Source organism: Archocentrus centrarchus, chromosome 3 (genome assembly GCF_007364275.1).
Source record: "Archocentrus centrarchus isolate MPI-CPG fArcCen1 chromosome 3, fArcCen1, whole genome shotgun sequence".
NCBI lineage: Eukaryota > Metazoa > Chordata > Actinopteri > Cichliformes > Cichlidae > Archocentrus > Archocentrus centrarchus.
The window spans coordinates 6319396-6335997 of NC_044348.1; the positions used below are offsets into that span (position 1 = coordinate 6319396).

At 39.8% G+C, this 16602-nt stretch overlaps 1 protein-coding gene across 1 annotated transcript in view; it reads right to left on the reverse strand.

Moving 5' to 3' along the window:
* itga11a (integrin, alpha 11a) overlaps positions 1-16374 on the reverse strand; it is a 50683-nt gene extending 34309 nt beyond the window's left edge. The window contains exons 1-2 of the mRNA XM_030721571.1: positions 16265-16374; positions 9780-9894 (exon numbers count right to left, since the gene is read on the reverse strand). Of these exons, the coding sequence (XP_030577431.1) occupies positions 9780-9894; positions 16265-16313 (164 nt within the window). The 5' untranslated portion in view covers positions 16314-16374. The remainder of the gene's footprint in view (positions 1-9779; positions 9895-16264) is intronic.
* Positions 16375-16602: the final 228 nt, after the last annotated feature.

Genomic DNA, 16602 nt, shown 5'->3' on the forward strand with positions numbered 1-16602 from the left:
TGTCCAGTTTTCTCTCTCTTTTTTTTTTTAAGGATACGCTGCACACCATGCCGAGATATATCATAATTTTGGCTAGTAGCATGTTAAGAATTACCTTGTTGGAGCAAAAATACTATTGTATGTCTTTCAAACTGTGTTATTTTTGGCATTTTTTAAATAGATTTAATGATATGCTTTTCAACAAGCTGCTAGTAATAGTGCATACAATTTATGTTTCGACAGAGCACTGGTTCATCCCTTGAGTTAGGTGTAACAACAAAATAAGATCTGCACAAAGGACCTCTAATATTGTTTTTGTGTGTGTGTGGGGGGTGGGGTCTATTTTTCTAAAAAATATACAACAACAAAAAAGTGTGTTAAAGCAGCTATCTTCTTTATTGGTGACCTCTTAGATTCAACCATTAAAGTGTTTTTGAGTTGTCAATGCCATTTCTTGTATCTTGCAATTTATCATTTCTTGTAATGCAGTCACAACAGTTAGAGATACATGTATCGCTGAGTGTTGTGATTATATTAGATTTAATGCAATCAAAACAATTGGTACATATTTAAACATATGTGACTGCCTTTAGCTCCATCCTGCATTTTGATATGCAGAGTTGAATCAATATGGACATTACTGAACCTGCAATAAACCCGAATAGTATCAGTCAGAATCAGAACAATACATACACTGCCATAATAACACTGCAGTTCATCCATCCATTCGCTTCCGCACATCCTGTTCAGGGTCGCGGGGGAACTGGAGCCTATCCCAGCTGTCATAGGGCAAGAGGCAGGGTACACCGTGAACAGGTCGCCAGCCTGTCGCAGGGCCAACACAGAGTGACAGACAACCTTTCACACCCACATTCACGCACTCAGTCACACCTATGGGCAATTTAGTGTAGCCAATCAACCTAACCCCAGTAAGTGCATGTCTTTGGAATGTGGGAGGAAACCGGAGTACCCGGAGGAAACCCACGCAAGCATGGGGAGAACATACAAACTCCACACAGAGAGAGGGAGAGGCCTGGGCCAAGGTGGAATCGAACCTAGACCTTTCAGATGTTATTCTAACTGTGAGGCAGCAGTGCTAACCACTGCGCCACCGTGCAGTTCATATGAAGCCGTATTGCTTAATCGCCACAAATAAATCATACCCAAAATAGTGAATTTAAAAACGGTCCCTGTGATGCTCCTTGTGTTCACAGAAAGTATGCCACAGATTTTTGTGCTTTTGTCAAATCGTTGTGACAGAAGTTAAAGACCCTAGTGGTGGATTAGAAGTAGCTGGTGTTCAGTTACAGAAAAAAAAAGCAAATTATACAAAGAACATAGCAATGACAGATGTGTGGTGTGAAAAAAAAGAAGGCATGCAATTAATGTCCATTTTATGATTTAACCACTTTTCTTTCATTTTTGTCTTTGACACAATCTGCATTGGTACGATTAATTAGCAGCAGAACTGGCAGCCAATAACACATTCTTACTTAAACTACGCAAAATAGTGTTACTGTTTCAGATTTCCTGAGATCAACTAATTCAGGCACTAAAAGGCAGGCAGGTTGTGTCCTAAAATAGTCACATTCCTGGAAAGGCTTTGGTAAATGCTCTAAGTCAGCGACAAAATTAAACAACATTTCAGTCCAAGTGAAAATCACAGAGAAAGAAGCTGGCAAAGGAGCAACTCCCAGTTCAGTGGTGCCCCAAAGGAAAGACACTCTACACCACTTTATAGCAAAAACAGACCAGGATCAACCTCCTGCATGGACTTTTAGGTCAAAGTCTCACACTTAAAGGAAAACAGATATTTAGCTTAAGTTCTGTGAAGTCAGGCTCACACTCCCCAGAATTTCAAGCTTTTTTCAGTACTTATTAGAAAGGGCTGAGTTTAATTGTGTTAGCACGACATAACATGCTGTCCATGATTTCAGTGTAAATCAAAGGCTGTACTGGTGGTTAATTATAGACACTTCATTAATAATACTGGAGCTGACTGCGCTGACATTTAGCATATAAATAATCAATCACAGCGAGAAGATCCACCGTCAGCCTTTCTGTGTGGAGTTTGCATGCTTGATCTGCATGAGTTCTCTCTGGGTACTCTGGCTTCTTCCCTCAGTCCAGAGACATACATGGGTTAGATTAATAGATGATCTAAACTGACTGTAAGTGTGAGTGGTTGTCTGTCTTTCTGTGTTCACCCTGCAATGGCCATCTGTCATACCCTGGATCTCTCCTTATGGCGGCTGGGATAGACTCCAGCAACACCCACGACCCTGAATTAGATAAGTGGAAGAAGATAGATGGACAGATGGACTGATAGATGGATAACACATATTTAGAGAAATGAAAAGTTGTTAATAAAGATATTTTGTGTGTTATCCCTATTTGCATTTGTTCACCCGGGAAGCTCATTTCCTGATAAATACAGTTGACCTAATGTACTGTATTGACAATTAAGTTCCACAGCTTAGACACACCGTATAGTCAGGACACATTCACCAAATGTTTAGTGCCCGCTGAGATTTGAAATTTTACAGCAGCGACTGAGGACAAGGGGAAATGTTGTTCCAACAGTCCATCACTGCACATCAAAGAGCACATCATGTGGAAGCGAGCTTCAGTGTTATTGCTCCTGAAGCCAACTTTTAAAGTCTCACAGACTCTGGAAGTCATTTTACCACAGTGGCTCCTGCAGTGCTCATATTTTCATAGCTATTAATATCACGATTATTACTTCGGTTATTGCAATCCCTTGGCAAGAGGAGACTCTGCAGCTTAAGTTCAGGTCAGGATATATCTACCTTGATGAAAAGGGGCCATTGTTGCTTTAACTTGGATGCCTGCCTTAGGACCTCCTGAATTTCACCAGAAGCTGTTCAAATAATCATGTTCAGGAGCTCATTAGGGTCAAAAGCTAGCTCTGGTACATCGTCACGGCAAGAATGCTAATGACGAAGAAAGATACAATTTGACCCAAAATGAACACATGGACATTTTCTACCACGGTTACCAACGGATACAGGATTTGGGGGTTTGAGGAAGCGCCATCCGCAGGCCCAGACTGTCATTAATGTGGTAATGTTTTTCATATTTGGAAGATGGAGACGTATACACTGTGAAACCACATCCCTGCCCCAAACATGAGTGAGCTACTCTAATGTCACGCTCGCTCATCACATTCCGTCCGCCTGAACTAACAGGATATGTTTTCTTTTGTTAATGCTGCCTCATAAATCGAGGGAATTGTAATGGTCATGTAATTCTTTTTTAAAGACATTCATTTCTCATGTCGTCTTTGCTGAGGAACATCGAGCAGACAGTGAGTAATCAGAAGATTATGATATATTTACCAGCACTTAATAGTTTAAAAAAAAAAAATTACTGTTCTCAAAGCGCTTTATGTCTTTAACATTCAGCTTTCTCTCATAGTATGGCAGCTGGAATAAACTCCAGTGGACCCATGACCTTGAACTGGATAAGCAGAAGAGGATGGATGGATGGATGTACACATTATGACCACTGACTGGTGAGTGGATAACTCTGATATTCTCTTATTCATGGCACGTGTTAATGGGTGGGATATATCAGGGAGTGAGCGAACAGTTTGTCCAGTTTGGGACTCCAGCAAACCACAGTGAGAGCTGTTATCCACAAATGGAGAAAACTTGGAACAGTGGTGAACCTTCCCAGGAGTGGCTGGCCTACCCAAATTACTCCAAGAGCGCATCGATGACTCATCCAGGAGGTCACAAATGAACCCAGAACAACATCTAAAGAACTGCAGGCCTCACTGGTCTCAGTTAAGGTCAGAGTTCATGATTCAACAATAAGAGAGAGACTGGGCAAAAATAGCATCCATGGGAGAGTTCCAAGGAGAAAACCACAGCTGACCAAAAACAGCACAAAGGCTCGTCTCACATTTGCCAAAAAACATCTTGATGATTCCCAAAATCTTTGGGAAAAGGCAAAAGATGAACTTTTTGGGAGGTTTGAGTCCCGTAAGATCTGCATAAAACTAACCCAGCATTTCATAAAAAGAACATCAAACATGGTGGTGGTAGTGTGATGGTCTGGAGCCGCTTTTCTGCTTCAGGACAACTTGCTGTGATTGATGGAACCATGAATTCTGCTCTCTACCAGAAAATCCTGAAGGAGAATGTCAGGCCATCAGTTTGTGTCTGGACAAAGTTCGAACTTAAATCAGATTAAGGTGCTTTGGTATAACTTTAAACAGGCCATTCATGCTCATAAACCCTCCAGTGTATCTGAATTAAAACAATTCTGCAAAGAAGAGGGGACCAAAATTCCCCCACAGCAATGTGAAAGATCATTGACAGTTATCACAAACGCTTTATTGCAGTTCTTGCTGCCAAGGGTGGCACAACCAGTTATTAGGTTAAGTGGGCAATTAATTTTTCACACAGGGTCAGGTAGGTTTGGATAGACTATTTTCCACTTAATAAATGAAATCATCACTTAAAACTGCATTTTGTATTTACTCAGGTTATCTTCATCTAATATTAAAATTTGTTTGATAATCTTAAATATTTAAGTTTAACAAATATGCAAAAAACTAAGAAACCAGGAAGGGGGCAAATACTTCTTCACTGCACTGTAGCTTCTGGGTCAGAAAAATTAAAGTCTATGGAGAAATGCCTTAAACCTGCATTTTATCTGAAGGCCACCAGATGGTGATGGTTGTGGCTGCAAAAAGACTTCCAGTCCTATAGAAGTTTATGGGAAAACAGGTTTTTGACTTGACCTCTGTAAAAACTTTATGGGCTTTACTCATTTTGGGTCATAGTGAATGAGTTCCTCCTAGACCAGCTGGAGCTGAACAACCAAACTTACAGTAGCACATAGCTGCATCTCAGACCCCCGAGGCTTCATATCTATCAGATATTATGGCGTCATTGTGCTGCCGTGTAATCACCTTACAACAGGCTAACATGACCTGTGTTTAGCCATTATGTACCTTCAACACTGCATGAAAGCATCCTGTTGTTTTAATTTCACAACAACAGCATCTCATTTATATCCATGAAACTTGAATTACACATGCCTAGCAACCACCTATGTAGCGATGGACTAAAATGACCCGTCTACCGCCACTATTTTTTTCTCAATGTGATAAAAATATATCAGTTTGCCAACAGCACAAACAAGCCAAACAATGCATTGCCTTTAACAACTGTCATAACAGTGCTTTTTAGTGTCTGAACCAAAAGTGAGTACACTGAATTCTTGTTCATAATCTTTTCTGAAGCTCAACTTTTTTGTGCAGCTCTGTGCAAAAAGTCAAATAAAAGCAGCACTATTAAGGCAGAGGTGAAAGCCTTCACACACACTCTGCAGTTATGTGTGGTGTGCAAATTCTAACTGAGCCGAGGTCTCAAATGAGCAGATCTGGCATAACTGCAGAAAAATAAACAGCAGAATAGACAGTGGGGGGGCTTCTGCAGTGTGTGGCACAAGTATGCAGGTCCATGTATCCCATCAGGTTCAAAGACTTAAGCTCTTTGCCAACTGGAGGTAATATGGCCTCTTTTCAGTAAGCCAGTGAGTGCCTGCTGTGGCAGGGAGTTTAAATCACCATGTTGAGCAGACACGTGAGGAAATGCCACATGCCCTTTTTCTCAACTCTGTAGCTCCATCAGCAGTCATGCACAGACCTCAATAAATGCTGATCAGCAAAGTAATGTCATTTAGAGTAAACACACAAATTTTAAAAAATCAAAAAGGCCAATGTTTGCACATTTGACTAACTCCAATAGATGAAACCTCTTAAAGACTAGAGATTGTCTCGCACTGAGATCACACCATTCTCAAGACCCATCCAGTTGGATGTGGACCACAAATATCTTTGAAACCAGCCTTCATTTTGATCTCGACTATAAACAAGAAGTTTCGTGGCTTTACCTTCTATGGTTACGACAATATCGCCTTGGCAGAATTTGTCCACAGACAGACAGACAGACAGACAGGCCTGCCAAAGTTCTCAAAAGTGCCTTTGTAATAGTTCCCAACTGGTTGTCATTCCAACTGCAGTTTTGCCAAAGCCATTTGGGAACAAGGTAATATTAGTGGGCAACGCTCCTTTTTGAAAGAGTGACACATAAAATGTGGTTACAGAGGCATAAATCACAAGACTGTCAACCAGAAGACTGCAGCTTGAGTTCTGTGTGTGAGTATCGCTTTTGTACCTTCATTGTTTTGTTGTCACTTGCTGTTTCATTTCATTATCCTTTTCCATTTCCTTTGGTTTTCCTTTTTACTCGTTAAGTTAGGTAGTCAGACCCTTGATTCGATTTAGAAAGACTGTAGATGTGTATAAAATATTTGCTTTCACAACATCAACCCTGCATGTTGAAAAATGACACTGAAGGGTACCTAGAGCATTCAAGTGTGTTGCTAACAGGGTCCTGACCAAGGGTCAGAATTTGGCTGTATTTTGCACCACATATATACGTCTGGAATCAGAATTTGTCATGATGACACACACAGACAGACTCACAAGCTGAATGAAAGACCAGCTTCGTTATCAAGGGTGATAGGAACTCAAGTGCAAGGAATCAACAAATATTTATGTCTACGATCTGATTTTGGTCCTCAAGTACAACCTTTTGCTTGCCTAACTTCAGTTTTTTGGGTTTTTTTTTTTCTTTACAAAGTCACTTTCCAGCTGTGATCGTGTTCCTATCCAAACATTCACAGCTGAGGGTTTTTAGAATTCAGACAAGTCTGGAAAAACAGTGCCATAGACTGGCACATATGCTCAAGGGCCCTGTCAGTAATCGTAACAACTTCAGTTCTCCTGAAAGTTTAGCTGACATGAAACCAATTGAAGGGATTTTGGAAATTGGAAGGCTCAAAAGCATAAATGGTCTGGGACGGTCCATTGCAATTTACAGAATGGTTGTATATTGAAATTTGTTTTTTATTGAGTCATTTGAATGTTAAATTGCATGTGTAAATATAGTAAATAAAAGGTGTTGCACATGATAACAGGTAAACACATAAATCCATGCACTTGGCAGTTCTTACAGAAGTTGATTCACACATGGAAAGCCAGAGGTGGGAAGAGCAGCATCAGTGACAGTAGATATGACAAGACAAGTCAATTGCAACTGCTCACATGGTCATCAAGGTGGACTGCAACACAAGCCTATAGATGTCTAGCAATTGTATAGAGGAAACATGAACTCATTATGCAAGTCATATATGTAAGTCAGCGTGGATGAAATGAATATAAAACATATAATAATAACTAATTATTTAATTAATTAAAGCAACATTATTTTCACTCATTTTAATGATGTTTGGCTATCATTAAAGTATTTTTACATTTTCACATGCAAAGTTCCCGCATCCAGCTGAGAACTATCAGACTACAGACACACACTCCCACACACGTACAAATATACACAGACAGTCTTGCATAAGTGCACATACAGCTGTTAGATCACATGCCAACACCTGCTGCTCTGACTAAACAGTCTTTTATAGACTAAAATCAACAGGAAGTCTACGTTGTCTGCCGGACAGACAAACGAGTCATAACCAAGGTGTAAAACAGCTGGAACACTTGGTGCTGTGGGTCACAGCATTTTCAGCCAGACAGTACACTGAATATCCAATATACTGAAACAGTATCAAACAATAATGTTAACAAACATTTACTGTATAGAAACATGCAGCCTTTTCACTATATTCTAATTTTTCCATGCTTTTTATTAGGTAGATGTACACCTAATAATACCAGTTCCTCCAGCTCCATTTTTGCTGTGTGCATTTTGCACAATGTTTCCGCCTCATTCTCAGACATTTAGAACCTTTACTCCGAACACGCCAGCCTCATCACACCTCTTCATTTCTGGTTGACTGACATGGTTGCTAAAGAAGCCGGATTTTTCAGCAGAAAAATAATAATGATAATGAGAAGAAGAATAAGAGTGTTATTCTTGTACAGCACTGTGCGTGTCCTGAGTTTGGAGAACTGGTCCTCCATGAACAGATCCACAAACGCATATAGTGCAGAGCTCTTTGTAACCTTCTGGCTTTGCTGAGTTTAATGCAACTGCCTGAAATTTTATCGGCAAGCAGAAGCTGTTAATTTCATTTCCAACTGGAATATTTTAAAGCTGATAGAAGATGAATAACTTACCAAGAGGAACAGTAGAAACTGTGGATGGGACAGTATGTTGTTTACTGCAGTCACCTTATTGTATTACCATTAAGTAAAAACACAGGCATTTGACTACAACTCTTTTCTTTGATAGTGCTAACTGTACACATTTCCTAATAAACTGTACTCCAACATTTTTTAGATTAGGTATTGATTAGTTCAGTAAGTGACACTGAATGAGTTACAGCACCAGCATTAGAGGAAAAAAGAGAAAAAAAAAAAAAGAAGAAGAAGAAATCCTGAAAGCAAAAAACTTCACTGGGTGAATAATTTTATTTTTCCATAATGTACATTTCAAGAGCACCTACTCTCTGAAACACTTCAGAGAGAAGGTCCAGTATCAACGTGAAGTAGATAAGTCACATAAAAAAACGCATGAGCTACAAAGCAGCAGTGTCTTCTGTGGGAGAGGATACCTCCATTTGGTGTGGACTTTAAGCTTTATAGATTTGGAAAACAAAGAAAAACAAAAAACATAAAATGGGAGATTTAAATTCCACTGTGAAAAATTATAATGTATAAAATTAAATAAGAAAAAGTAAAGTTAGACATAAATCTGGTCAGGGGGAGATCATGTTTATAACAGAGTTCACTGTTCCAATCTGTGGTAACTCGCTATAACAAAGCTATAACAACGTTGTACAGTTTCTGTCATTATTTATACGACTGCAGGAGGTTACTGGTCAGAAAGCTGAAAGGGAGGTTATGGAAAGCATTTCATAAAATTCACCACACTCATCATTTTCTGGTGAAAGACTCTGGAAGCCACTGAAGTCAGTTAAAAAAAAAAAGACACATAATTACATATAAACGGAACTAATGGTTTTTACACACACACACACACACACACACACACACACACACACACACACACACACACACACACACACACACACACACACACAGAAGCAAAGCCTAAACATGGCATGGCGCCAGCACAATGCTGGCCAAAATTTTGGAGATGCCAGAAACTAATTCTGGCCACCACACAGTGCCAGTTGGCTTAGTGTGCATCAGAAGTCAGTTTGTGCTATGAGGTAATATGATGAATGTGAGCTATTCAGTTCAGATTTGCAAGCACAAATTATTGGGAGGAAACCACCACAAGAGAGGTGCAGTAGATCACTATCTGTCACAGGGAAAAAATAGAGACATCCCAGCATCTTTGCCAAGTCAGCTGTCTCTCAGCTCCACATCTTGTCAGCATGGGTTTTACAGCCATTATTTTCGTGACCTCTTAATCTTAGCTGTCGCTCACTCAGGTAAATTCTGGCAGCTTTATAGGGGCTAAAATATGGATTACAGGAAGAGATACTGATATTTGAAATAAAATACAGATAATAAAAATTCTGCACTATAATACAAGCAGTCACTGCACTGATGAAAATCATTATAATGTCAATATAGGAGTTTTTCCACTTGATGAAGTCATATATCACATACGAAGAAAACCTTGCTGACACCAGGACTCCTGCACGATGAACTAAACTTCAGGACTGAGACCGTTTATATTTGCCAAGCTACATAACACTGGTCAGCTGAATTTAACATGAACAAGTTGTAATAATTTGCAAAGCAGCGGTGTGTAAATAATATGAGTCCTTACCATTTTTCTCCCCCGGCAGCCACATGTTGCTGAACAGTGTATCCAAACTGTGCTTGTTTAGGGCCTTTAATGAGCCTGTATTTCTTTGTGTCGATGTTAAAGCAGTCATGGAACCCTTGAAAAAGAAAATACATTTCTTATCAGCAGTGGTATAAGAAGGACTTTAAATGCTATTTAAATGGCATTAGTGTCATAAATACAGAATGTTTAGATCATATGGTAAATGGTAGCGCTGTGGCAAATGTCTGTGCTGAATTAGACTTCAGCATTTAGCCTAAGTGCAACAACCTGTGGCAAAGTCCTCCTTACTCATCCTTAAAAATAATCCCTAGTCTCCTTTGTCTTCCTGCTTTAGCCTAAACACAGATGTCCCTCCTAAGGAAACAAATATTATTCAGATAAACTGAACTGTCTGTCATGTTTGACTGACACTTTTCCATTACGCTGCAGACCCAGAGGAGTTTTGGTTAAACACGTGTCAACACGGCCACAAACATAGCACATTATTTTTACTTCCATTGGGCATATTTGACAGACACCAGTGTTGTTTACGTCATGCCAGTATGTCAGTCTAAGGCTGAGTACAATCTGTTTCATTTTAAGGCATTTCCCTCATTGTGTTTTTCAGTTTTTTATCACATTTTTAAACATCCTATAAAAATGTCTTCTATTAAAGTACTAATCGGGGATGGTATTTTACATCTCACCAACTTTCCCATCATAGCTTATTAATGCTGACAGCACCATTTGGCCTTTAATTTTCCATGAAAGTGGAGGATCTTTGCGGAGGTGATGAAACTTTACTTTTGGCAAAAAAGAAGGGGAAAATAAAACATAACTGTAATGCAGCTCTGCCTTCCTCTCAATTCATCTTTCTCTCTTCATCTGTCTTCTGCATAATTTGCTGCTGATCTCTGTTCTGCTAACTGCTGGACTCATTCTAAGTATTCCTGCTTATTTTTGTTGCTCCATTAGTGTTTCAGCTACTGTAAGCTCTGGGTTTACTTTAACCTTTGCACTACATATTATTGATATTCTCAATCCCAAACTATAAAGACTCACATTTCAGAGAAAAAAGAAACGAAGGAGGGAAAGTGAATTGCACTCAGTGCTTAATGAGACACAGAGGTTTGCTTAAGATAAAAGTGTTTTCTCACAGCTGGGGCTGCAACGCCGAGCCGAAAGCACAAAGGTCCCTTCTTTTAACCACCGAAAATCTCTGTAATTCTTATTTTGTGGTTCTTGTCCACACACTGTAGGGTTTATTTAATCCCTCACACTCAAGCAGAACATCACCACACACAGTTCATTCCCCATCTATGTGACTCTGGGGTCACATTGAGTCAAGTGAGGCTTTTTTCTCTTTACTTTGGAAAACTTTGTTAAATGCAAGTGAGGGAATGCGCAACAAAGTTGGACACATGTTCAATTAAAGTTACTCAATAACAAACAACAGTTCAAATTTAAGGCAGCTGCCTGTTGGAGAGAGAGAGAGAGAGAGAGAGAGAGAGAGAGAGAGAGAGAGAGAGAGAGAGAGAGAGAGAGAGAGAGAGAGAGAGAGAGAGAGAGAGAGAGAGATTACTTTCTGTTGCTATTACTCAACATACAATTTCAGTCACTAAAAATTACTATTTTCAAAATGATGTTGCCATTAGAAAAACCTTTCCATTTTCACCTGTCAAATATTTCTGCTCCAGTTTAGTTAGGTCAACTAAATTGGCCATAGGAGGGAATGTAAGCTTGGATGGTTGTCTGTTGCACTGTGTTGGACTGGCAACCTGTCCAGGGTGTATCCCGCCTCTCGCCCTGTGACAGCAGAATAGGCTCCAGTCTACCATTACGTAGGTTTCTTTGAGACACACCTCTCAGCTCTTCTGTTAAAATGGAAATTTGAGATCTCCTCGGGATGTTAGATTACTCTTTTGATCAGAAATTACTTTTGGAATTAAAATACAAAAATTTGTGGTTTAATTTTAAAATTCAAGGTCAGTCTTGTTTGTTTTTTTGGCCCTGAGCAAGGTTTAGCTCCTGAAAAAGGCCAGATTCTGATTTCCTATCCCTTCCCTACATGAATCAACTACTGTATATTTATCTTCTAAGCTGAGAATAACAGAACCTCAGTGCAGCTGTGGCAAGAGTGGCATGAGTCTATTTGTCAAGTTGCACAATTTTCTGAGTTAACTCTTATTATTAAAGCACGTGATAATGACAAACTTTATGTTAGAAACCACTTTGAAGACAGTCATCTTTCTAAGAGTCCAGAACAAATCCATCAACTTAAGGAGTCAGCTCAAAATATTCTGCAGTCTCTCCAAGATTGAAAGGATGTAAAATAGCATCACAATTATTACAAGAAAGGTCAAACTGAATTACTTGTAATGTTCTATACTGTAAAAAATTGTTGCATTATTTTTAAATCATAAATGCTGCGGAATTGCAGTGTTCCACTTTAACTTGTCATAGCAGACCTGATTTTTTTTGGCGCACATGCCGTTGGTGCAGTGAGATGTAGAGGCGAGGTTGCATGGTGAGTCACTGTATTCCTTGAAGACAAATGGTCCCTACACAGAAATGTGAAGTTGTCTGCATTCCTTAGATAGTGACTATTTAGGCATGTTAATAGGCTGTCTAAACACACATGAAACAAAATATCTGCTCTCCCTGTTTCTTAGCATGCGTCTGTAAACTTGTGGCCAAAACTGAGAGTTTGGGGACTTCAGGCAGTTTTAAAAAAAATATCTAAAACCACAATTCTACCACAGCTACGCTCGGATTTCCAGCTACACAATGAAAAAGTATGACCATAGATCATTTGTTCTGCTTCATGAAAAGTTCCCTTAAAGTGAGTGTCCACCTCTGCCACCCAAACTCTTCAGGTAAATATTGACACATGTGCCGCATAGGTCATTTCCTGCGGTAAGAATGGTGCACATGCCCAGCTCTTCTTTCACCCTATTCCCCGACGCCCTCCCCTAAAGTTTCTATACAGCTACAAACATATTTGGCAAACAGGTTGAAAACAAGTTACTGGGACGGATACGTGTAAGAATAAATCAGAAGGAATCTCTCGTGTCAGCGCTGGGTTGCATCATTTTGAAGTCTTTCTGTTTGTCATGTGAAACACACAAAACCTTATCTATTCTGGTTTCTGACTTAAACCGAGGGTTAAGCAATGCAAGCAAATGGCCCAGTAATAGCAGGGCTGGAGTTAAAGGAATGCTAAAGCTAATACCCTCACAGTAATTGTAAAATACTTGTAACAGAGAGAGAAGTGTCAGGGTAAGAGCATGAGAACTGAGATGATCCAGTTTCCATTTAAAGACACTGAAGTGGCAAAGCAATTTAATATTCTCAGTAATATTAGCAGCTTCTAACGTAAGGTCAGAGTCTTGCTGGGTTTCCTGTGTACCGGTTTCTTTGCCCAGACAAATAAACCTCAGGCCGGTGGCTGCCGGTGTGACTCACATTAGTCTGCTGCTGCTTTTGGCCCGACACCAAGCCGCTGGAGCTCCACCGCAGACCCACTGATATAGAGCAGCAGTGGGGATAAATTGTGCAAACTCCTGGCTTGGAGACATCCTCATATCAGACATGCATGATGCATCACCATGACGTCTCCTCCCCTTCACTGATTTTCTGTCTGCCCTGACAATCACTTCTGATATGTGTGCGAGGACGCTGCATCTGACTGGTGTTACGGGACCAGGAGGAAGATATTTGGGGAGATATGGGTCTTCACATAAAAGCAAATATCAGAAGTAACTGAATGTAATAATTTTCTGTTTATCCTTTCTGGGTTTCCAGTGATCCAATGGTTTTCTCTGGAAAGACACACTTCACAGTGCTTCACAGTTGACAATATACTCAAACATTTTGGCACCTTATTTCACTATTAACGTACGCCAAAGCAAACACTCTGGGAGGCACAGGGTGTCTAATCCCAGATGTTCCCAGTACACAAGAGCCAACTGGGCACTTCTTAACAGGCTATTAACCATCTGAGCTGATAAAAGGCCCAACAGGGATTCAGACTAAATCTCTGTAGCTGGAGGGAGAGCATAAATTGCTTTTGGTCAGTGTAACATTAACTAACTGTAACTAAAACATCAACAGCTCATACAGCTCATACTATTAACCTATACAGGTGTAATAGGTTAAAAAGCCTCTTGATTAATGAGTAGGCGTCAGTCTCACAGCTACCATCAAATTCTTAGCAACGCACAACAATCTTCATCAGTACAGAAAGACATGATTGACATGTCACGTTTGCTGCTGTGGCTGACATAGTGGAGGACCCCAGTGCAGGACTCACAAGACAAGGAGCTTAGAGTAAACTTTAATAAAGAGTCTTGACTTAAACATAACTTGAAGCATAATCTTAACCATCAACGTGGAGCATAAACATGATATCACTAGAAGCATAACAGAAGCACAAACTATGATTAACTGATGACACTAAATACACAAAAGGATGATGAGGGAACGGGACACAGGTGGTGAGCACAGCTGAACATAATATGCCAATGACATGAGGAAGCAACCTAAATACAAGCACACAGGACCAAGGACTGTCAAAATAAAACAGGAAGTGACTAACCATGACGCACACTAAAACTTAACACAGAGGGAACCTAAACCTGACCAAAACAGAAACCTAAACACAACACACAGGGAATACTGGGACGTCAAACTAAACACAAGACATGAGACAAAACATACATTGGAGCAATGAGGACATAGGAAGCAAACCAGACTTGACACCAGAGGGATAACACAAACAACAGATCAAACACAAACACAGATCATTGAAAATGGGAACTAACAGAAAACTATGATAACTAAAATCCCAATACTAAACTGCAAACACAACCAGAAATAAAACAAAACAGAACTTCACAAAAAGAGACTCAAAACACTGGACCACCGGCCCAGGACCATGACATGACAGACATGATTGAATGTGTTTTAGCCAACATAACATTATTATTCAAAATGACAGAGCCCTCCAGTGACTGCAGGAACTATAGGTCCTGTCCACTGATAACAAACGTGGAACTTAAGTGAAATTAAATCTTGCTATGGAGAACTGTGGAGGGCAATTACAAGCTAATTATTTAGCTGTTTATTACAAGCAAGTCTTCAAACCACTAAAGTCTATGGCAGCTTCTTGGAAGTGGACACACTGAATGTCAATTAAAATAAGGAATTGTTTTCCCCCCACAAGTGCACAGAAAGAAAAATAAACAGTTAATATTGTATATTTTGCCGAGGACACATGCCTCATGATGGAGTTCACACCCTGCAGACGTACATAAATGTGTCATATGCATCATTTCTAAATCAAGTAGCCATATTTAAAGTTATCTGGTTCCAAAAGTCATGTGAGTCCACATACAGCAGAATAAAATGCTTCTTGTTTGCTTTCCAAAACAGCTCCCACTACATCAAATCTTCTGCTGCAGACTTAAGCTACAAGGTCAATGTCTCTATTACTGTGGCATCAATCCAAAAGTCTGTTCCAACAAATTCCAAATCCGATCCAAATATTTACAATAGAGATTTCCTTTTCTCCACTCCTTAGTTTCATATTATTTACCAAACTCTAAATTAAAGACCAACTCCTTTCTTCATCCACATAGTTCTAGTCTTCCTCCGTGTGGTTATTACAGAAAATGAATGAATAATGCCTTAGTGTTGAAAAAAAAAAAAAAACATGGCAAAACATAATGTACAGCCATGTGACAACATGCCCAATATTTTATGTTTCAGCACTGGATCAGTCACTGAAGGTTCTACAGGTCATTTAAAGGATGCGGTAGATTTAATTAGCTTTACCAAACATTTAAACTGTGTATTACTTCAGATAAATGGTTGGCTTTGAAAAATACATGCATTTGATGCATTTTATTCCCTCTCAGTCACTCTGTTTTCTTTCACCCTGTCTGGATGTATTGCTGCTATAGTGATTTCACTGGTAATTGACCACATTGCTGGCTGAGCACCATCAAATCTCTGGTCTCTGTAAACCTGATGCTGAAAAGATGGCATCAATTTTAAGAACATGCCCGCTTCCAGCATGACACAGAGCTCCTTTGTGGACCTTCAAGGGACAACATATCTTTCAGTAAAGCCAGCGACCTTTGCCTTGCTGTTTCTTGATACTGACGTACACAAGTGGCCATTCATCCACTGAAGATATTCAGATCTTGCTGTTTTAGCACAGAATACAGTGTGCGGATTTGGAAACAAAGTCTCATAATACCAAAAAAATAAGTTATCTAATGTAGTAAAAAAAAAAAAAAAAAAACTCTTAGAAGTCTCAATGTTTCTAGCTGCTGTTTGGATGAGACGCAGTACAATTATGCAAGTATTCTAGTGTTATTTTTATAAGGCTACATGAAGAAAGAAGGTTAGATCCACACATTCATATGATACAAGCACACATATTCATTTAGAAGAATAAACAATAAACAGCTTTCACTCACCTAACTGCTGGCTGTAGATCCAAAGCAGGAGAAAGCAGTAGTACTCCATATGGTCTGCGGTGCAAGCGTGCGTCAGTGTGATGGTGTATAAGTGATGACTGCTGTGAGGGTGTAAGTGGTGGGCTGAGACGCAGAGACCCAGTGGCGCACACAGTTAAAGATCCCACTCTGATTGACTCGGAGTTAAAGCGCTGCCTATATCTTGGGGAAGTAGGAGGGGACTGTCGGAGAAGAAGGAGGAATACGCGCAGCAGGCAGGAATTTTCTGTCTGTCACAAACTCATTCAGCTCACTTTAACCTGGCTGAGTACTTTCAAATGACTCGACTTGAGCTTTTA